The following is a 21,783-nucleotide window of genomic DNA, read 5'->3' on the forward strand; positions in this document are numbered from 1 at the left end:
GAAGGGATGGTGTTTGCACGTGGTTTAGCATCGCTCAGGGTAGGCGAATCTGAAGTAGCCTATGAAGAATCACAGGAATGACTCTTTATGCTCAATGATGGGGTTGCATAAAATTAAGTGTGGCCATGTGCCGAGCAATGTATATATGGAAACACTGACTCTGCACGTATGCAGTGGTCTCATCTATCATCGGTTACAGCCAAGGAGACTTCCCATAACACTCTCTTAAAATATTAGCAACAGTCAAAAACACATCTGTAAAAAAAATACTTCTACATATAACATATAATGGGAATTGTGGAAGTCTGCTGCAGGACATTTAATGTGTCAGGTAGAGAATAAAGAGGACTGGACAAATGCATATGTTGTGCATGCTGTTGGTGGCTTTCAGATGCAACAGCCTAGATGCAATGTCGTGCTCAGGGACTCTCTGAGCCACCAGCCCTGGAAGCATAAATCCTGTGAGCAGGAAAGGTGACACTTAAGGAACTGCTTTTTGCTTCCACTCTCTCCCAGAGGCTGTGAATGTCGTGCTTGGGCTCCTGCTTTGCCTGAGCCAGGAGATATATAGGACCTTAGTTTTCATCCAGTGTGGCAGTTCCTGTGGTTTTCTCACTGAAAGGTTTTGTACAAAAGAGAAGTCAGGTGAAATAACACTCTTGTAATTTATTTGAGATTTTTCTATTAATTCGTAACACTGTACAAATAACGTGCTCTCAGTTGCCTGATTTTTTAACTTCTAAGCTGAGAAAGCCATTTCAGCATTTACTATTTACATCTTACAGGTTTTTGGATAATGCAAAACTATTTTATTTTTCTTTATTTGTCCTTTGCAGAGACATGGGCCATCCAACACTCTGTATCATCTAGTCAGGGACGTCAAAAAGGTAAGAGTCCAATAGACGGTAGGTTGGAGATAATGCTGTGATTGCTTTTTGTAGCTAGATACAATCTCTGTTTTGCATGAGCTTTCAGTCAGAGCCTTCTCCCTTCCCTGCCATTACAGAATGTCCTGCTTGTATGCACCAAATATGAACTTTTTGCATACAAAGCACAATTAGCAAGTTATTTGGCTTGCTTTCTATGTGGTTTTAGATGCTTGAGTAATAGTGCTTCAGCTAGTATAACTGTAGGCTCTTACATACTGTGTGGATTTATGCTGTTATATGTATATATATTTCCATACCTGCAACTATTGTCAAAGCTAATTTCCATGTTGTTAGTTTACCTCTGAGCCTGTAAAATAGCCTTTATCCTTGTGCTGTATCCTAGTTTGTTAAAACTGTTCCTCGTTCTGTGTTGTGTGGTATATTGCAGCCATCTTCCTCATCAGAAATCTACAAAAAGAAGTAGTGCAATTTTCCTTTGCCCTCCTTTCAAGTTAATTTCAAGCATCTTGAATTACAAAGAGCCATTGGGATGGCAGGGCAAAACCAAAGAAAGTTAGAGTGTTTCTATAGGAAAGAAGGTGATACCAAATTCCTTTAGCAATGTGTTCAGGATTAAAAGTGTTACAGCATCAGCAATGAACAAAAATCCTTTATCCTCTAAATATATATGGATCAAGTAAGGAGATTGAGTCTACAACTGACCTCATCAGCTTGAATAGTCTCCCAAACCATGTGGAGATTATAACCTTGCACACTATATAAATTGGACCTCAAGAGTAGCATACTTGAGAAAGGAGATTTCTGTGCATAGGACTGCATAGAAGGTTAAAAAAGTAATAGAGATTATTTAAACTTTTTTTGTAAGATCACATTTAGATGGTTTCTTCTGTCACTGACAGCTGAGCAGAACCAAAGACAACTATGGGAGGGTGGCAGTGCTTCATATATCCTCTTACTGTTAAACACTGTTACAGAATAATCAGTAGTTGTGTTCAGGAAAAATTCTGGTGTTTTTCTTTGGTGAATCTCTGTTCAATTATATACAGTATGTTAAGTGACCGTCAGAAAGTATAAAATGCCTACAGAAGAAACTGAAATTATTCTTATACACAAATCCCCTTGGATTGAGCAGAGTAATTCTAGAAAGCGTTTAGACTGTCTAGTTCGCTTAAAGCCCAAGTTATCAGAATTTTATTTTTTACTAAATTTGTGGGGGGTTATGTGCCTGTAAGAGTCTGAAACAAGCATCACGTGTATATTTCTTTTCAAACTCCTTCCCTCCCCCAAGATCACCTTTACAAGTCTTCCTTTGAATGCATAGCAATTTGCATATGGAGTGACTAAATAATGTTATATTTTTTTGCATCCCTAATAAAAGATGTATTTTTAAAGGAGACAAAAAGGCATCAAAATAGGCAAAAACGACCAGTACTCATAGGTATATATTGATAGACATTGGCACTAAATAAACTTACACTGTATTTAATGACATTATTTTCACAGTGATTGGTGAATCTTAGATGGTGGTCATTTTTCTGAAAAATCATCTTTCTTTATTCACATCTCTCCAGTAATTCCCACCACATGAAGTCAATATAAATTCTTCCTAGAATATAGTTAAGGGCTCTTAAAACAAAACGGTCTAGTTCAGCCCCCTGGCACCTTCATCAGAAAACTGCACCTCTGGGGTTGTATTTCTCATTGTGTGAGTTATGAGAAACAATCCTGATTCTCTCAGAGAAAAGTGACAGCTCGCCATAGCCCTGCCATCTGAGCAGATCCCTTACCAGTCAACCTAGCTGTAAATCAGTCAGCAGATCTGACAACAGTTTGAAAGAAAGCACTTCCTTGGAAATAACTTCTTAATGGATATCACTCTTTGACAGCTAAGTGGTCCACCCTGCATGACAACCACATCACTTTGCAGATGCTAGGTTTTTTGAGTATATATATTTTGATGACAGAGCCCTAACCTACAATATCACAGAATATAAAGACAAAAAAGTATTGTGACACCTTGAGACAACACTTACAAAGCTATGCATACTCTGTATTTTTATGCATAAATACCAAATTTAAAACGTGCACTATGAAAAGATATCTACATCTGCATCACTGCAAATTCTCAGATAGAAAATGGATACTTAGAGATCAGACGCATTATTTAATCGACTACAATACATGCAGGATCAAATCCGCCTGCATAGTTGCATCATGGCCTTTTTGACATCTCCTGTCTAGGGTAGAGAATGTAACGTCCAGGGTTGACTTCTTTCCCTAGGCGGTACAAAGTCATGTATCCAGACCAGGCTGAAGAAGCAGTGGCCCGATTGGCATCCCATCTGTAAGCGGAGATTGCCCTCTACAGGCTGTTTTTTAAAAATCCTTCCCTGGCTCGAAATTAACAGATTTCTTTTTTCTTTCTCTTTAAACCAAGCGTTGTATATGATCGATAAATTTTAAACCCACTCTGGGGTGATGTAATCTTTCAAAGTTCTTTATTTTAGACTGCCACTGTATGCCTACATATCCAGAGAACTAATAAACAATATACATAATTTTTTAAGTAGTATTTTTTCCTTAGCATGAAAAATCAGAGGCTTAGCATTTGCTAAACATACAAATTTACTTGAAGTGAAAAAACATTTAAATCAGTTAGCTAAAATTCAGATTTTAAGCTTCCTCATGAAAATAATAATGAATTAGAACTAAAAAACTTGTTCTAAGAATAAAATGTTACCTGATTATTAACAGAGATACCTTTCATACCTAGAAAAGATACTTTCTCCTTTATCGTTCCTGACCACCTTGGATGTGCTAGAATTAGGTCATCCAAGTATTTCCTTTTTGTATAGAATTGTAGAATCATTATGGTTGGAAAAGACCTTTAAAATCTAGTCCAACTGTCAACCTAGCACTGCCAAACCCACCATTAAACGATGTCCTTAATCACCACATCTAAGTGTCTTTTAAATACGTCCAGGGATGGTGACTCCATCTCTTCCCTTGGGCAGCCTGTTCCAGTGCTTGATAACCCTTTTGGTCAAGAAATTTTTCATAACATCAAGTCTAAAACTCCTGAGGCCATTTCTTCTTGTTCTATTGCTTGTTACTTGAGTGAAGAGACCAGCATCCACCTTGTCACAATCTCCTTTCAGGTAGCTGTAGAAAGTGATAATGTCTCCCCTCAGCCTCCTTTTCTCCAGGTTAAACAACTCCACTCCCATCAAGCTGCTCCTCACAAGAACTGTGCTCTGGAACCCTCACCAGCTTCATTACCCTTCTCTGGACATGCTCCAGCAGCTCAATGTTGTCTTGTAGTGAGAGGCTCAAAACTGAACACAGCACTCAAGGTGCAACCTCATTGGTGCTGAGTACAAGGGCACCATCACTGCCCTAGTCGACCTGGCCACACTGTTTCTGATTCAAAAAACGTTTCTTGGAGGGGTTCTGTCCCTCTCGCATCACTGTGTCTCATTTACAAGCACACTCACTGCTGCCAAGGAATTTCAAGATGTTTGCTGATACAGCAAATGCTTTGGCCCATGCACAACACCTCTCACAGGGATGGTCCAATTGGCTTTGCAAGGACTGCTTATGTTGGAAAAGTAATTGTGTGTTAGCGTGGAGCCATACATATGTCTATGTCTATAAACTGTGCATTTCTGCTGTGAATTTGTGAGGGGGTTTTAGTAAAATATTTCAATAATATGTAGGAGGTTTAGATGCATCTTTTATTACAGTTACTATAATGGAAATTTTCTACCTAAATCCCTTTAAGAAATTTTAGGAATCAGAAGAACTGAAAAAAGCTCACTCTTTCTAAAACACGCAGTACCCTGGTGCGTGCTGTGCTTTCTTAATTGCCAAAGTATTTTTTGCCACTTAATATCAAAGCATTAGGTTTTAGTGTCTTACATTAAGCTAGTAGGAGTCTGCTGAAGAACTATAGCTCTGTCTTGGAGCTACAATTCCCACTTCTGCCAGTACCTTCATCTTTGTTCTAGTAAAACTGTCATTGCCTTAAGCATTCTGGAGAAAGAACATCTGGGAAAGAAAAAAGGAAAAAAAATAAGGGCAGAATTTGATTTTTAGATTTGTGTTACTTTTCTTTAAACAGTTCAGAATAAAAATTATTGGACCCAAATTAAGTACGCTAATATGCATTCCTGCAAACTACAGTGACTCCCCCACCCATTAGATTAGTCAAGAGCAGCAAAAGTGCAAAAGGATATGCTAAGGGGTGTTACTGGAAGATAGCTGGCGGCTGACCTTTTGCCACTAAATTTGTTTGATCTTGTCTCTGTTTGAATCCCAGCCCATTTCTGGGCAGGGTACACCACAGCACTACCTCCCTTTCTCAACCCTTCAGCACGCTGTTTATACCACCATGAGCAGGGAGGGAAATAAGCATTGCTCTTCCTGGCTGAAGTAGAAGAGAAAGTGGGATCTTCGCATGCTTTTCATCTCTTCTGCAGAACCAGTTGCCATCTGCTTTCCATTAGTGTTTCTCTGCTCTGAATCTAATAAGCACATCTGCAGAGAGGCCAGGCAGATAGCTGCAGACATGCAGATATTTCCAGCAAGACAGGGCAATCATAAAATTGCTCCATGAGAATTACTAACCTTCTTTTGATGACCACATAAAAAGAGCTACAGGCTAACTGTAATTTCTGCTGTATATTATCATAGAAAATGTGATTATTTAATTACAGTGCACTGAAAAGTTTGAAGCCAACCATTACAATTTCCTGGTCCTCCTGCAATGTTGTTTACTTGAGTTAATTTTTTACTAGAGTGATCTTCTCTTTTTCCAAGGCTTCCAGTTGCAGTTCACAGAGGGATAATTTGCCTCTCTTTCCACTTTTAGTTTTAGTGACATCTTTTGTACAATGATATACAGGTTCTGGAAATCATCAGGGTTTCTAATAAGATCTCTAGACTTGGGTGACCTGTTTGTTCACAGTTTGCTGAATCATGACTTCTTTTCTGGTTGGGAACAGCTTGCCAAACCATAAACTGGCATCTGAACAATTTGGAGGCAGTGATTTAGAGGATGAAAACTTTCATTTGGGGGCATTCCCTTCCCATTACCCTTTTCCTGATGCAAAGGGATCAGAGTTTCCCTTGAGGAGCTCCCACAGGGAACAGAAGAGCAGATGTGCCCTCACTGGCTTCTTGTTCTTCCATCACCAGAAAGCCCCCAAAGAGGCGATGTTCACCTGCAAATCCCCAGAGATCAGGCTTACTGCTGCTAGAGAACAGAAATGCCTGGTTAACCCAAAAGCAGCCTCTGATTCATAATCAATAAGAGACAGTCTGCTACCTCAGTAGCTTTGCCACTCATAAGTATTGAAGGACTCATAACCTTAGTGCTGCCATTTTCAGGCTTGACAGTGAGGAGAAGATACTTGCAATGGAGTTCACAAAGTGAGGACAATAAGAAATGGACTATTTATCATTCTTTTTCCCTTCAAAATGAAAGGTACATGATGAAGACATCATTTTTATAGACCATACGTAACAGAGGATAAGAAAGAAAAATAAACGTATGAGCAAGTATGCAGATGCCTTTTCCAGGATCCTGCTAATGACCCTTGCCACAAGCACAGTTCACCACTTGGGAAACGATCTCCCTGTCACTGCTGGAAATCGAGCAACAAGATAACTGTGCTCAGAGGGCTTTCAGCAAAATATGTTGGGAATTCCAGGAGACACCATCTAGGAAAACTGTTAAGCCTGTATGTTTCTTCTTGAACAAAACTCCACAGAGTTAGCCACAGATGATTTTTTCATTGCAGCTTCCATGGTTACTTCCATACATACAGATGTTTTCCTTATACTAGGTGTGAAATTTAAGCAAAGAATTTTTTTTATTTTTACACAACCCCCAGAACAAACACTAACTGGCTCTCCTTGTCTCTAGCAACTAACAATAGTAATATCTCGTGCATTGTGTAATCCTCTAGAGTAGCTAGCACAGCTCTTCCGTCCCTGCCCTTCCTTCCCTAGAACATGACAAGGAAACGCAGCAGGAGGGGAAGATCACATGCAGGAGTTGTTTCCGTGTGAACAAATTGTGTCGCATGATGTCACTACATCATGCCTTGGCAGTACAGATGAGGCAGACCAAAGAGATGCCAGCCAAGACATTAGATGCCAGGACAAGGGTTGTGGGGGACAGATGGTGCAGAAAAGGTGCTATCTTGCAGAATTAGAATCCAGAAACTGTGCCTGACCTTTCAAGTGTGCTGATCCTCATGCTTTTTGTTCTGCAGTCATGTTCCTTGTTTCCCCAGCTGAAGAATATGAGTACTGTGTACTGACGTTATCTTCTGTTACTTCCAACAAGTTCTTCACCTTCTTATTTAACTTATGTCTTCTTTCCAAGCGAGAATATCCAGGTTTCGGTTGGATCTATTTTAAGGTGAATTAATTAACCAGCATAATAATAAATTCCTGTTTTAAACTACTTAATTTTTTTTTATTCTAACATCATTATAAAGTCTATTTAACAATGCCAGTAATAAGCATTTCTTCCTCCCCCACCATCCTTCTTACTTTCATTGCAGGGAAACCTACCTCCTGATTATCGGATAAGTCTGATTGATATTGGTTTGGTGATAGAGTACCTGATGGGAGGAGCATATCGCTGTAATTACACAAGAAAGCGGTTCAGAACACTGTACCACAATTTATTTGGGCCCAAGAGGGTAAGAAGCAAGTTATTTGCCATCCGTATGACTGCAACCACTGGCAGGGATTACCATAGCTTCTTAGGTGGTTCCAGGCTGGGGAAATCCACATGCACACACCATTCAGTCTACAGATTCATTTCCGTTACTGACATAGCACCGGTTTCAACACAACACACCACAGGCCAGCCACTGATACAAGCTACATTTTTTATTGATTTAGTTAGACAGTTACTGGGTTCTGCAGCCCTGGTGGGACCAGGACATGAACAGGTCGCCTCTGGCTCTAAAATCTGTAATCACAAGTATCCACAGATTTTGAAAGACAAGACTTTTGATGTGTACCGATAATACCATAGGGCACCTGAGTTAGACCTCAAAAAAATTCTGGTTTGATAGGTGTATTCCCTATGTGATGGCTCATCTTCCTGACTGTGACTTGACAGTATCAGGGCAAAGAAACCTGTAACTCAGAATTGGCTTTATTGCCTGAATGTGGCTTCAACAGAGTCAGAGGGCTCATGGCAAACACACCATTCAGTATTTTTGTTTTCATGTTTGATTGATTACAATGCTGTGAATATGAAGAAAGTTTACTACCTTTCTAAAACATAAAAGGTATTTATTGTCATTCATAATGCCAAAAACCCAACCCAGCATGAAGACAAATCTGCTCAACTGCTCCCAGTGAGATTTGTATTCTTTCTTTGCCCATTTTTACCTCCCTCACACTTTCATTTCCTGCCTCAGTTCAGATTTTAGCAACACACACCACTGAATATTGTTCTAAGCGGCTATAAAGAGCAACAGCTCTGTGAAATGGTTACAGAAAACATGAGAAATGTGTTGGTTTGTTTCCCTATGCTTTCATTCTTCACTTTTGAGAGGAAAGGTAGTAATTGTAGCTGCTGGGAGACACCTCCTTCCCTTAGTCGCTCTATCAAGAAAAACATTTAAATAACTATTTCAAAGATACTGAAACAACAGATAGAGGAGCTCCACAGCTGTCTATAAAAGTGCACCAGGCAAATGGCCAATATGCTGATATACAAATCCATTCATGCCTCAGCAGTAATTTCTATCTCCTTTCCACTGAAACAGCCCCCAGCCAGATGTAATTTGTACCTGAATCTACATGTTGTGTGTTTTGGTGACATAGAGTCAAATTCATGATTGAATTAAATATATGTATGTATTATTTGATTGATGTGTATATATAAAATTACATTATATTGTACATATATTATCTATATTATATGATAGATTGTCTATTATATACTCATATATAATTATGTAGTTGTAATTTTTCATCACCCTTCTGGGAGAGATAACATTTTTCTAACTTTTTTGTACAGCCAAAAGCCCTGAAGCTATTGGGAATGGAGGTAGGTGTCCTGTGATAAATCTTAATGTCTTCTCCTTCTTTGATGAACATACACTATATCAAGATGATGTTTAAATTTGCTGTAGTGAAGGCACCAATAGTTGTTTTCAAGTTTTATATGAGAAATGCACTGCACAAATTTTTCATCTAGGTAATTTGTTTACACAAGGACCAAATTAAGAAACATTTCTTAATAAAACTCCAGTGGATAGAAAAGAGAAAAGAAGGCTCTGCCTCAACTATACATAATTTTTCTTTTCATGAAGATTAAACAAAGTGTGTCAGGTGAAGCAGAACTTCAGCCAGATAACTACATAACTTTAAAATATGTTCAGAGAAATGAAGCAGTTGCAGAGAGAGATACAGAAACTTTCATGTTGGCCAAATTTCTATCAGTTTTCTTGACACTTCTGGCACTAACAATGCTTCAAGGAGATAGATAGGAGTTGTTTCTTGTTTGTTTATTGTGTATAACATTTTTCATTTTGCTGTCTACAGACACAGCAAAGAACAGGTCAGCTCATTTGATAAAAGCAGTGGGAAAAATGGGAAAGAAACTAATGGTGACAGAAACAAGAACAAACTGGAGGAAGAAGGGATAAACATGGGAAAGGCAGAATGGAAATTAAGAAAGGAAATCCCTACACTTGAGAGAAGATAAATGAAGGGAACATGAGAATAAGCAGGGAGAGAGTCTTCAGCAGACCAGAGCGTACCCTGGATATGTACTTTCTGGAGGCAGAATAAGGCAGATGCATTACAACAGATGTTATATTTGGAGTGAACTCTTAGCTTTATTTTAATGGTAGCTCTTCCAAAATAGTTCTGGATATTGTCTGATTGTGCTCTGTATTCTTAGGGAGAAATAGCTATTCAGAGTGATAGTTCAAAGCTCTTTCTCCCCATGTTTAGTTATGAGGTTAGTGATTTCTTAATTATAGTACATGGACCAATATTTTTCATTGCTTTTCTGCATTAAATATTTTGTCAAAAACAGTTAAAGAGGCTGACCAGTGGGGTACATGTTTGACATCTCAGGTACCAACTCCAATGCATTGTGTGAATAGATTCAGTTCCTTCACTGGTGAAAAAAAAAATCTCTGCAATTCTCACAGGATGATGTCCCTTTGCGGCGCGGGAGGAAAACAACAAAAAAAAGAGAAGAGGAGGTTGATATTGACTTGGATGATCCTGAGATCAATCATTTCCCCTTCCCATTCCATGAGTTGATGGTGTGGGCTGTGCTCATGAAGCGTCAGAAGATGGCCCTCTTCTTTTGGCAGCATGGCGAAGAGGCTATGGCTAAAGCACTGGTGGCCTGTAAACTTTGCAAAGCTATGGCCCATGAAGCATCAGAAAATGACATGGTGGATGACATATCCCAAGAGCTGAACCATAATTCCAGGTGAATTTTCTTTCATGTACACTTTCATGTTTTGTTTTTTTTTTTTAAAAAAAAAAAAAGAGATAAAGAGCTGCTACAGATTCCACCCGAAATTTGCTTATCTGCATCTGCTTTCATTTATAACTTTTAGGGAAAATTCAATCCCTTAGAGAAAGTCTAAATGGCTTTTCAACAATCTGTCTGCCAGAGAAGCAGTTGCTAACAGTATAACTTCTGAAATGAGAGGACATCAAGAAGGCAATGAAATATCTATACTGTCTACGTGTTCTCCCCAAGGCCTCACGAGTCAGGCTGCAAATTTTCTGTGTGCTTTTCCAAGGCACTTTGCTCATCCCAAGCGGAACAACTGCTGAAATCCTTATAAGCATAACATTCAGGCAGAAGTGGTAATCAGATAAGAGCTCATGCTTAAGTGAGCAAGCCAAGATACTAGATTCCATAAGAGTCTTTCTCGATGTTGAAAGTCTGAGGCATGAAATTTAAAAAAGGGCATTGGATGCTCCCTTTTCCAGGACACTTGACCATAAAGCCATGGGCACACAGCACAGAAGCAACCCTCTAAACTGCAGATAACCAGTGGATTTCATCTAGAAAATACCAGGGCGGTGGGCAGGCAGGTGGGAGCAGACAGCTGGTAGGTGTGGGTGCTCATCACTGCTAAGTCAGGGTACTTATTTATATACTTACCCTCAGCTACTCACATTTTAAGATGTGGGTTTCCATGTGTACAGTCAACATCACGATTTGCATGACGGAAGGTGGCATGCCCCTTGCAAAGGCTGTCAGTTGCAGAGGGGTGTTTTCTGCAGCAGACTGCTGGGGCTAAGGGGAATGAACAAATGTCCCTCTGTTGCAGGGACTTTGGCCAGTTGGCGGTGGAGCTGTTGGACCAGTCATACAAGCAGGACGAGCAACTGGCAATGAAACTGCTGACCTACGAGCTGAAGAACTGGAGCAACGCCACATGCCTGCAGCTCGCAGTGGCAGCCAAGCACAGGGACTTCATTGCTCACACTTGCAGCCAAATGCTCCTCACAGACATGTGGATGGGCCGTCTACGGATGCGCAAAAATTCTGGCCTGAAGGTCAGCATTGTTTTAAAATAAAATTAGCAGTCATAGGAGTTCTAAATTATGGTGATGGGGCTCACAACAAATCAGTAATAACAGTGCAATTAACCATATTTCAGGTGCTTCCTTATAGCAACATTAAGCAGGGTGTATTCTTCCTATGTTCAGATTTTCAGTGAGGAGCATACCACAAACTCAAGTTCAAAGCTAGTTACTTAGTTTTTTTCATCATCTTTATCAAAGCCACCCCCCTCCAGCATCAGTGACAGCTATCAGATTAAGAATTAAGACAGGAGGTTATTATGTCATCCTGCCTGGATACTTGAGGAGATAGCTAAGTTTTTTAAAGATAAATAAAGAAACAGGGTGTGCAAGTGAATTAATCATCAGTGAAAGGTACTGATCCCACAACGTTCCCCAGAACAGGCCAAATCTAGCAGTACAAACTTTCTTGCAATCCTCTGCCAATCTTCCTGAGGACTGACTTGAAGGGATTGCTTTAGAGGATCTAGAGGATAATTCCATTTTCAAAGCTGCTTAAGCTTTGCTTCCGTGGTTGGTGAAACTGCTAACAAAGCAAGGTGAATTATGGGAGGTGAACTTGTGTCCATGTGCTGGCTACTTTCACCAAAGTACTCACCAGTCAGTACATGAGCAGGAACTGCCTCTTCCTCACAGGTAACCAAGAAATATTTTCACTTAAGGGTTACTCTCTCCTGCATTAATTATGTGTATGAAAAGTGAAAATTCCTCAACCGTTTTGCTGTGTGAAAAGATGTTCAACAATGTCAAGAATCCTTATGAGTACATGCATTGTTAGGATACCGGGCCTAATCCAGTGACAGCAATGAATGGGAATAAAAGCCTGATAGCATTCTCATCATCCTCCTGCAGGAGCTGTGTGTAAATACTGTTCTGCTTGCAGACAGAAAGCATTCTCACATTTGGAGACACCTTTATTATCTACATTTCTGACTTGACTTGCAGGCCCACTGTCCTTCTGCGGGAGTGCTGCCTTGTTCATTGCTTGGCTTTGAATATATTCAACCTGGGTAGGCGGGGATCAGTGCAGAAACTCATTTCCTACTTCATGCTTTCTTCTCTGCAGCATGCATCTCTTAAGCCATAAACCAGACCTTTCTTTCACAATGAATAACTGAAGGTTACAGGCTGTTTTCTTTCTGCTTCTTGTAACATCATGGCTTCACAATGATCCCTTACTCGGTTTCTAGCCTCTGTTTTATTTCACTGAAGCTCCTTAGCAGGGCCTTTTGAAAGCTAAAGCAGGCTGCAAGCTACATGAGCAAAAAGCAGCATGGCAAAGAAATAAATTTGCAAGCGTGAGTCATGGATTATTTCCCATGAAAAATTTTGTCCTGTTGAAACTGGCAAACAACAAGAAGGCTGGATGTAATACTTCAGAGTTTTGCTGGGGATGTATAGCACCGATAGGAGGGGAGAAGGTAATTGTTAATCCTGACTGATCTTAAAAATAGCCTCTCTGGAAAGCCAGGTCTGCCCGTAATCCCCTCTCCCTGGACATAGCAGTTTTGCAACATGCTGAGTGCAGGAAGAGTGCAGGCAGCCTGGTGCTCAGCTCTTCTGAAGCTGGACACAGCATCCATGTAGGCTAACTGCTCCTAATTGCAGTGCTTTGGATGGTTTCAACAACACACATGCTGTCTGTCAATAAGATGAGCACAAGCAGCCACCCAATCTGACCTGACAACAAGCTGTTTGGTTTCACTGTCATTTAGGGAGAGATTTATAGCAAAACCATTTTCTGTGAGATTACAGCAAAACCAGGAGAAGGCATTGTGCTTGTGGCCACTTCCTTCTGTGTTATTATGTCTCTTCAGTTACGCTACTGACTTAACCACAAGCATCACACAATGTAATTGTTATGGTTTCTGCACTCCCCTGTCGTAAGAGAGGGAAGGCAGAAAGGAAAGAGCTGGCATTAACATGCGCATTCGCGGCTGCCAGGTTACTGAAGCAAAATCATCTGAGAGGACTGCATAGCTAACCACATCAACATTTGTTATTGCTGGCTTTGCCTTATCTCCTCAGATCCACACACACCTACACCTTGACTACCTGTGTGCATTAAGTATGGACCCAGAGAGCTTGAGACCCGTTCACCCTCTCTGTAGAAATGAATACTGCTTGTGTGTCAATTATACCGACATGGTCCGTTATGTAATACACAGAAATTTGCAGGTCCAAGATCTGACCACTCCTCCAGTCCCACCTTGTATTTTGTAAAGGTATTCTGGAATGCAACAAGATGCTTGTTACATTCCAGAATACATTCCAGAGTAACCAGATAACATATTCAAGGGGGGCAGTTAGCCAGAGGAATCAGAGCAATGCTAATAGAAGTTTTGTGCTTTGTTTTACTGTGGAGCTCTTGAAAACATTACCCCAAGTGACAAATATTCTATTGTCGTAGAAACTCATATGCACACGTATCCTTATTTTCCTAAATGACCCAAAGGAGTTGTTCCATTTGATACTAAGTAACCATCATGGTTGTAATCTGTTTACTGTGATGATTATTGTTATCATTATCATTGCTTTAGGTAATTCTAGGAATTCTACTTCCTCCTTCAATCCTCAGCTTGGAGTTCAAGAACAAAGATGATATGCCTTACATGACCCAAGCCAATGAGATCCATCTTCAGGAGAAGGAGCCAGAGGAACCAGAGAAACCAGTGAAAGAAAAAGAGGAGGAGGACATGGAACTCACCGTAAGTGCCAACAATAAATCACCAGCCTCAGTACTGTCAATTTGTTATTCCCACCTCTGTGGGCAGGCTGTCTGATGGCTAAATTTAGCAGATGATAGGATACCACTCTTAACACTCCCCTCTCTTCAGTGGGACTCAAACCAGACAAGTTGGCATCATTTCTCAATGTTGCAGCAGTGAATGGTGATGCTGAAGCCTCATGTTGTGATGTAATATCCTCATATTTTGATTCAATTTGATGCCATGTTGTCTGAAATAAATGAATAAACTTCAGAATTGGAGACACTCAGCCATGATAGATGAGTGGGCCTCTCTGGTAGAAAAGCAGTTTAGTAAGAAGTGATGAAGGTTCATAGAAACTAGATAATTTTTTTTCTTTTGGTTAACCTCATTAGAGGACAAGTAAGTATGCAAGCAGGCAAGAGAAGTGATGAAAACTTTTTTCATGATTCTTTATGAATTTGTGGACATTGCCCACCACACATACAGGCATGCAGTTTTTAATCCACACAAGACATCAGCAAGCAGCTAGACAACTCAGCCCTTAGGAAAAGCTACTGCTGCTCAGCAGAACTGCATAAGGAAGGACTTGACAGTGTTAGTAACATATCCTTAGAAGAATAATTTGCACCACAAAGAGAATCAACTAGCTAAAGCTCTGGAAACTATACAAATCACCTGCCTCTAGTCTCTTGTTTTCACACTTGTTTCACACTTTTTAATTTGGGCAATTATCATATGAGCTATGTGACCTACCTTAGTTTAGTTTCCTTAGGCTTGGGTTTGATTGCGGTGTGTTTGAAAGGCTTAAAACTCAACCCCAGTTGGTCTCAGCCAGGATAGAGGCACAGAAGTAAAAGGGGTTTTCCTGGTTACATTAATTATTTTTAAAAAAAATTTAAAAAACAACAACAAAACAAACAAAACCCAGACTGTTTCCCACAGGCAAACAGCAGGACCTGCCCACAGGACCCTGTCTGCAGGCAGGCAGAAGGACCTGCCTACGGGACCCAATATGCAGGCAAGCCGAAGGAGCAGCCCACAAGACCCACCTACAGGACCCGTTTGCAGGCAAGAACCTGGCCGTTGGGAAGGACCAGAAGCCAGAATAGCAGCAATGGGCCATTCTTTGCTCATTAGCTATTAATTACAATTTACTATCCCTGGCTTCTGATCCACTTATGAAGTGCCTATTCAAATCAAATAAGCACTTTGCAAGCTGCCTTTTTCTAGGCGGTGGGGAGAAATTTGGGGAGGAAGTAATTTCCGTCTCTCTGCAGTTATCCCAGCTCCTGGTTTCTTGTCTACAATACTGTGTTTCCTTTTTACCTTCTGACTCCTGCTACAAGGAAGTGATGTGTGAACTGGACCTGCTTTTCCAGAGTCTTAGATGTTCCCTCCCTTTTCCCTTCCATGTGCTGACAGTCCTATTGCTCTTCCCTGTCACTGACTCTGCCCTTAATGCCTCCAAATCTGATGCATCATTCTAGTGAAGTTTCAGACATTTGCAGCCTGATTTATAAAACAAGAACTGTTTCTGTGGAGTCCAACAAGTTTAGAAACATCTTTGATACACTGACTTAATATTGTTGCACTTTAGGACTTCTAACAAAGCTTCTTGATTTAGGTGCCCTTCAGTAAGGAGGAGAGATGATGTGCTAGCAAAGAGAGCTTTACAAATGCTTCTGTGTTTAGACGCCATAGCCAGTTACATTTAGTCACCTTCAGGCACAATGTCAAGGAAAATGTTCCTCCCTGACATGTTTTAAAGATAAGAAAATATTTTAGATTGAAGTTTTGCATTGCTATAGCTTTATAAATGGACTGTCAAACGTTAGGTCAAGTCTTTTCTCCACAGATGAGAGGATGCCTGCAAGACTGTTTGGGAAGTGCGTTTGTGAATTTTGCCTCTAGTCACACTTACATTAAGGATGCCTTAATCATTCATTAATAAGATTAATAATTGATTGTGATGTAATACTGCAAATGATTAATTGCTCAATAGATCAGTAACTCACCCTAGCCATAGCTATTGTAGTCAGAATGATCTGCATATTTTTTCTCCACCTTTTTTCCATTCAAGGCAAAGAATGTTTTACTTTGTTTACTTGACTGGCACATGGATGTTTAAAATATTTTCAAAATTCAGGGTTTCTAAGCTTTTTTTGTCTTAAAACTTAAACAGAAATGATGAACTATAAATAATTTTAGTCACATCAAAAGTCCATTTCTGGCAAATAATGTGTCACCCAAACAATCCACTTAACTCTATTTCTAACTATACCCAGTGAGTATTTGCCCAGTCTCCGCATTCCTATGATATTACACCCATATGGATTTTTATAAAAGTACTTGCTAACATAAAGGTTTCACATCCAGTCAAGGTCTGTTTATTGATTTCTAATGAAACCTTTTGTGTCCTGCACTGCTACACCCAGGTGAGTAAGGATAGGCCAAAAGAGTCAGCTTCTTGCCCTGGGCTGTATTAGTGCAGAGTTGGTGAGATACAGGGTCACCATGATCTTTGTGCTATTTTACACCTCATTTGCACAGAATAATGTGATCACACAGACTACAGCAACACTGAAGTAAGTCTCCACATGGGAGCATCTGTATGTGACTATGTATTTGTTTCATGTTCCTCTCAAAGGATCTGGTAGGTAGCTGAACATTTAGATACACTATAAAGATGCAGTGTTTATTCACTGTAAACTGCTGTTACTCTCACCTGCTTTTGACTTTATAACAGATATATAGGAGTGCTGGGCACACATTTCCTTAAGACCTAGATGCTAGGCAACAGACTTTCCTTATAGAAGCTACTCTCAAAAGCACACTTGAATGCTGTTCTCATCACCACTCCCTCAGCACCAAGGAATTTATCACTATTTATACACTGAGTTGCCAGTCATTAGTCCTGAATATTAGACATAGAAGAATAGGAGGGCGCTAAAGTCTAAAGGCCAGGGACATTTTGTATTCACACAATGTCCTGACCAGGACATTCTTGATCATTTGGTTAGTCAGAAACCTCAGAAGTCTACCCTCCACCCAAAATAATACTGATTCTGGTGCATTCTTATCCCTGTTCAGTGCCTCATTCTTTGATATTAGAGTTCCCCAGTAAATTGTCTTATTTCAGAAGTCAGAATAGCTCATTTAAATCCTTTAGATGTCTCAGTTGCTATTTTGCTCATTTAGTTCTAATTTTCCACATAAATAGGAAGTTTGGATTTCCATGGGCATCACTAGGAATCCGAACTAGAATTTTCCAGCAGCAGCAAACCTAGTTGAGCTCTGAGCTCACATTATCTCACCTGTAGTAGGTATGTTTTCGCCTTTTCTCCATGGCAAAACCTAACAAAATATCACTAAAAATACAGGTCTAGAGACAAGTCTATTTGTGCCCCTGCCCTATCTCACCCACCACACTAGGGGACAGTGCTTGCAGCATCTCACATGCCAGCAGCAAGGCACTCCTTCAGCTCATCTGGAAAACAGCAGCAGGAGAAGCTGATGGCAGTCACAAAGCAGAAGTTCTGTTGCTTTCCATGAGGAGGGATTTCCCTTCTTCTCTTTGGGGGTTTTTGGAAACCCCTTATAGTGCCACCACACAACTGCCCATGCGCTCTCCTGTCCTTCACTGAGCTCAGCAGCCAGGGTGACTAAGCTCCTGGTACTCTAGCCCTGCTCCTCTGTATTCACCTTAAAGAAGGTGAATTAAAGTCAGAACAGTAACCCTAGAGCAACTACCATGGAGGCAGAATTTCCACATATAGTGTAGGATACAATGGGTTGTGCAGAGAGAGGTATAGTATATCCAGCCAGCTACGTCCTGTTTCCACACTGGTTCTGTGTGAATATGGGGTAAATGTGCGGTGCATAGACTTCACTAAAGATAAAATTTGAAGAGCCTGTGATCATTCTAGCAGGACTGAATTTCCTGCTATTTAGTTATAAAACAGATACATATACTATATGATCATTAACACATTAATGTGAAAATGTGTAACCCAAAGCTGTCCTGGTTCCCTGTTAGTGAACAGTCCTCAATTAAATAAAGCAAAATCGGGGGGCGGAGGGGTGGACTGTGGGGTGGGGGCAAGGAGAGAAACAGAAAACAAAACAAACAACAAAAAAAGAAAAACCCAAACAAACAAAACAAAAAAAAATCCACAACCTAACAACAACAACAAACAAAAAAAAACCCCCACAGAATCCTGATTAGACAAATCTCCATGTAAAAAATATGCGCACATCAATCCCCTCAGGCTAAAATGATATAGTTGTACAGTACTTCACAATGTAGTTGAGCTGCTGTCGGGCTTACCTTGCATGACTCATGGTGAATCATGGGCAAAATTGTGTATTAGAGAAAGAGATGCCGCCCACACAGAGCAGTGTCTTGAGTTACTCCCACCCCATTGCTTCTGCCTCCAAGAGAAAACACGTTTGTTCACATGCAGCACTGCAGCTCTTCTGTTAACACAGTCACTTAGATTATTCCCGTACGCTGCTAATCGGGAGGCTTTTCAATTTGTTAATACCCTGATATAATTAACAGTCGGGGACGTCAGGTCAAATCTAATCCCCAGCCATCTCAGAGCAATTCCCCATCTGTAGCATGGGGGAGGTGAGAGGTTAGCATTATGCGACACAATTAATTCAAAAATAATTATAACAACATGAAATTACAGCACCTCATTACCAACAAGAAAGCAATATCGAACAGGAAATCTGCATCCATGACATAAAGCATAAATCCAGGCACTGAACGAGCATTATCCTAACAACATCCGCGAGTCCCTGATTCCACTGAGAGCTAAGGGTATCTCAGAATCACTAAATTTATAAAATCGTGAATGATTTAAACTCTGTAATGTAATCCCTTTCATTAAAGCACAGAACCGCTCGTTTGTTAAAGCTGCCAGCGTTTTCACCCTGCTGCAATATTCCTGAGCACCAGAGGACAGCAGAGACAAAGCCTTGGGAAAGCGACAGGAAGTGGTAGCACCAGATGGCAGCTTTCCCTAAACCGACATCGGGAGGCAGAGAGAAGCAGAGTGCCTTCTCGGGCGATGGTTTTCCCAAAGCATGCAGATCGTGCTCCTCTTTTTTTCCCCCACATAAGCAAAGCCTGATGGAGATCAGGGAACCACTGAGGTGTTATAGACTTCAGGTAATGATACCTGGAGTTCTGTGAAGGTGGTGTTATTTCTGCTACTGTATTTCTATTCAGTAAATCTCGTGTCCTTGCAGACTATCTGCTTATCTAATAAGAACCCAACAGCCACTGCTATTTTTGTTAGGGTTTTTTTTTTTTTTTTATGAAACTCTCAATGGAGTTTTAAGGGATTTTATGTGCTCTGTGAGAATCAACAGGGGGTATATTTAATTCTTTAATATGCATTGTTTTATCCACATTTATGGCTATAAACTTAGAAATCTGCAGGCATAAAAAGGTAAAGGAAATAGGTAACTTAATCAAAGCAGGCTACAGTTTTAAGAGGCTCTCAGCAGGTTGTTTTCAGTGCAGTATACTTGTGCCCTGAATCTTTGTTCTCTTATAATGAAAATGCTCAGGGCATCATCATCTGTACATAGTCAAATTCAAAACTATAAAGGGACCACATGGAAAAAGTAATACCGGGGGGTGGGGGGGGGAGAACCCAAACCTGCATAAATTAAACAAAACCATGCTAATAGACCGGAAACATCTAGGACCATGCATGATCCTAATTATTATTTTACAGGACCAAAGACCTATATGAATAGCTCCACATGGGGACTAGAAAAAAGGAAGAAGAGGAAAGATTGTGATTCTTAGTTTTAAATATGTGCAAACTGCATCTCCTGTTCCTGCAGGGCTCTAGAACCAGATCAAAAAGCTCACCTGAAGCTGATTAGTTAAGTATGTGCCAAGGAACCTGTTGAATCACCAAGTACAGATATAGATAAAAGAAGGACCTCTTTATTGAAAGACAATGCATCTGGCATCTATTTGTTCTCTTTAGGGGCTTAGTTTTCCACCTTTTTTGAGTTTCAGAGAGGAACAATGTTATCTTCAGGGATGGTTCAGGTAATATAGAAGTATGAAAGTCCTTTGATCTACTTGCAGAAAAACATTATAGGAACATTTAAATAAAAACATCATCCTGCAGACCCGGTATACTTAGATGGGACAGCTGTGTTTCGATTTTTGCAGTTGCTTTCATGTGCAGGAGTGCTGCAAACTATAGGTGCTGCCACAAGCTAAATAGTAAGAACCTGCTCTGGGCACAGTGACCAAAATCTACTCTTGCTCACAAAATAATTGCTTCAGAAAGAACATTTATTTAATAGGTCACGCTTTAAATAGAAAGGAACCCCCTTTAAGCATTAACTTCACTGAGTATATAGCTCCTTCCACCTCTCTGCAGCTGTACATAATGTTAAGAGTAGACAAACCCGTTGCCTGATAGGACTGCAAAGCTAAGGACTTCTTACCTGTGTGTTTCTGGAACTCAGCTTAGTTTTCAGTGTGTCTGAACTGCAGTGTTAGCAGTGAAATCAAGCCTTATGGAGGCAGTGCATGAGCAGTCTGGAACTTCATTATGGAAGAAGCTACCATCATGTAGAAGGATCTTTCGATCCAAGGCCTTAACACTGCAATGAACTCGGCAGGTCAGACCTCTACATCCATGTGAAGTTCACTGTGGGATCACTGCCTGTGACAGATCCTGTGAGCAATGTAAAAAGAATCACTGGCTTCATTGCTTCCAGTCCAGCAACTGCCAACTCATCTTTCCCCTTGTTGTTCTCTCTCAGTCTTAGCCTTATGAACTTCTTTGTTTAAAACCAAAACTTACCTGTTTTCTGTGTGTATCTGTTTATTGTGTAGAAGTACGCTGCAAAATGTTGTCATCAGGTAAAAAGTTTGCTGCTCATAAAGCAAAAGGGAGAAATATTCTCCACATCTAATTTTTTATTCACCAGTCAAGGATTTCATACTGGTGCTGACAGCTGCTGCCAAAGCATTGCTTTTTCAGTTTACAAAGCCTTAAACAGCAGCTTCCCTGAAAATATATATATATGTAATCTGAGAACAATGCATTTTACACTTATCTATGGTTATCTGGTTTTGTCAAAAGATCAAGAAATCAGAGAAGTTTTGAATAGTTTCCTTTTGTCGTTTAAAAAAATAGCTTAATTTTCTTTCACAAAGGGCCACAAAAATGTCCTTTCTTGTAGGCAATGCTGGGACGAGGGAATGGAGAGTCCTCAAGAAAGAAGGAGGAAGAGGAAGTTCAGAGCAGGCACAGACTGATCCCCATTGGAAGAAAGATTTATGAGTTCTACAATGCTCCTATTGTTAAATTTTGGTTTTATACAGTGAGTAAACTTTCCTATTATATTGCTACTGTTTGGACAGATACTGAAATTGGATTAAGGTCATTTTGTGTGTTTCATTGAAAGTCTTAATCTGCATGCATTCATTGGAGAGTTTAGTCATTAACAGTTAAAAAAAATCTTTTCTGGAGGTCAACTTGCAAACCTGAGACTTTTAAAGACTGCCATTTAATTCAGGAAGTTAAGGGTTAAAATTTGAA

At 40.2% G+C, this 21,783-nt stretch overlaps 1 protein-coding gene across 2 annotated transcripts in view; it reads left to right on the forward strand.

The window, feature by feature from the left end:
- The window catches only part of TRPM3 (transient receptor potential cation channel subfamily M member 3), a gene marked incomplete at both ends in the record, with an annotated part of 433,595 nt that overhangs the window by 375,257 nt on the left and 36,555 nt on the right, over window positions 1–21,783 (forward strand). The window contains 8 exons of one of the 2 annotated variants that reach the window (XM_084277970.1): window positions 837–887; window positions 7,282–7,317; window positions 7,463–7,603; window positions 8,941–8,970; window positions 10,085–10,374; window positions 11,231–11,459; window positions 14,027–14,194; window positions 21,425–21,565. In XM_084277970.1, coding sequence (XP_084134096.1) covers window positions 837–887; window positions 7,282–7,317; window positions 7,463–7,603; window positions 8,941–8,970; window positions 10,085–10,374; window positions 11,231–11,459; window positions 14,027–14,194; window positions 21,425–21,565 — 1,086 coding nt within the window. The remainder of the gene's footprint in view (window positions 1–836; window positions 888–7,281; window positions 7,318–7,462; window positions 7,604–8,940; window positions 8,971–10,084; window positions 10,375–11,230; window positions 11,460–14,026; window positions 14,195–21,424; window positions 21,566–21,783) is intronic. The other variant, XM_084277971.1, reaches the window with a different exon arrangement.

Source organism: Gallinula chloropus (genome assembly GCF_964237585.1).
Source record: "Gallinula chloropus genome assembly, chromosome: Z".
Taxonomy (NCBI): domain Eukaryota; kingdom Metazoa; phylum Chordata; class Aves; order Gruiformes; family Rallidae; genus Gallinula; species Gallinula chloropus.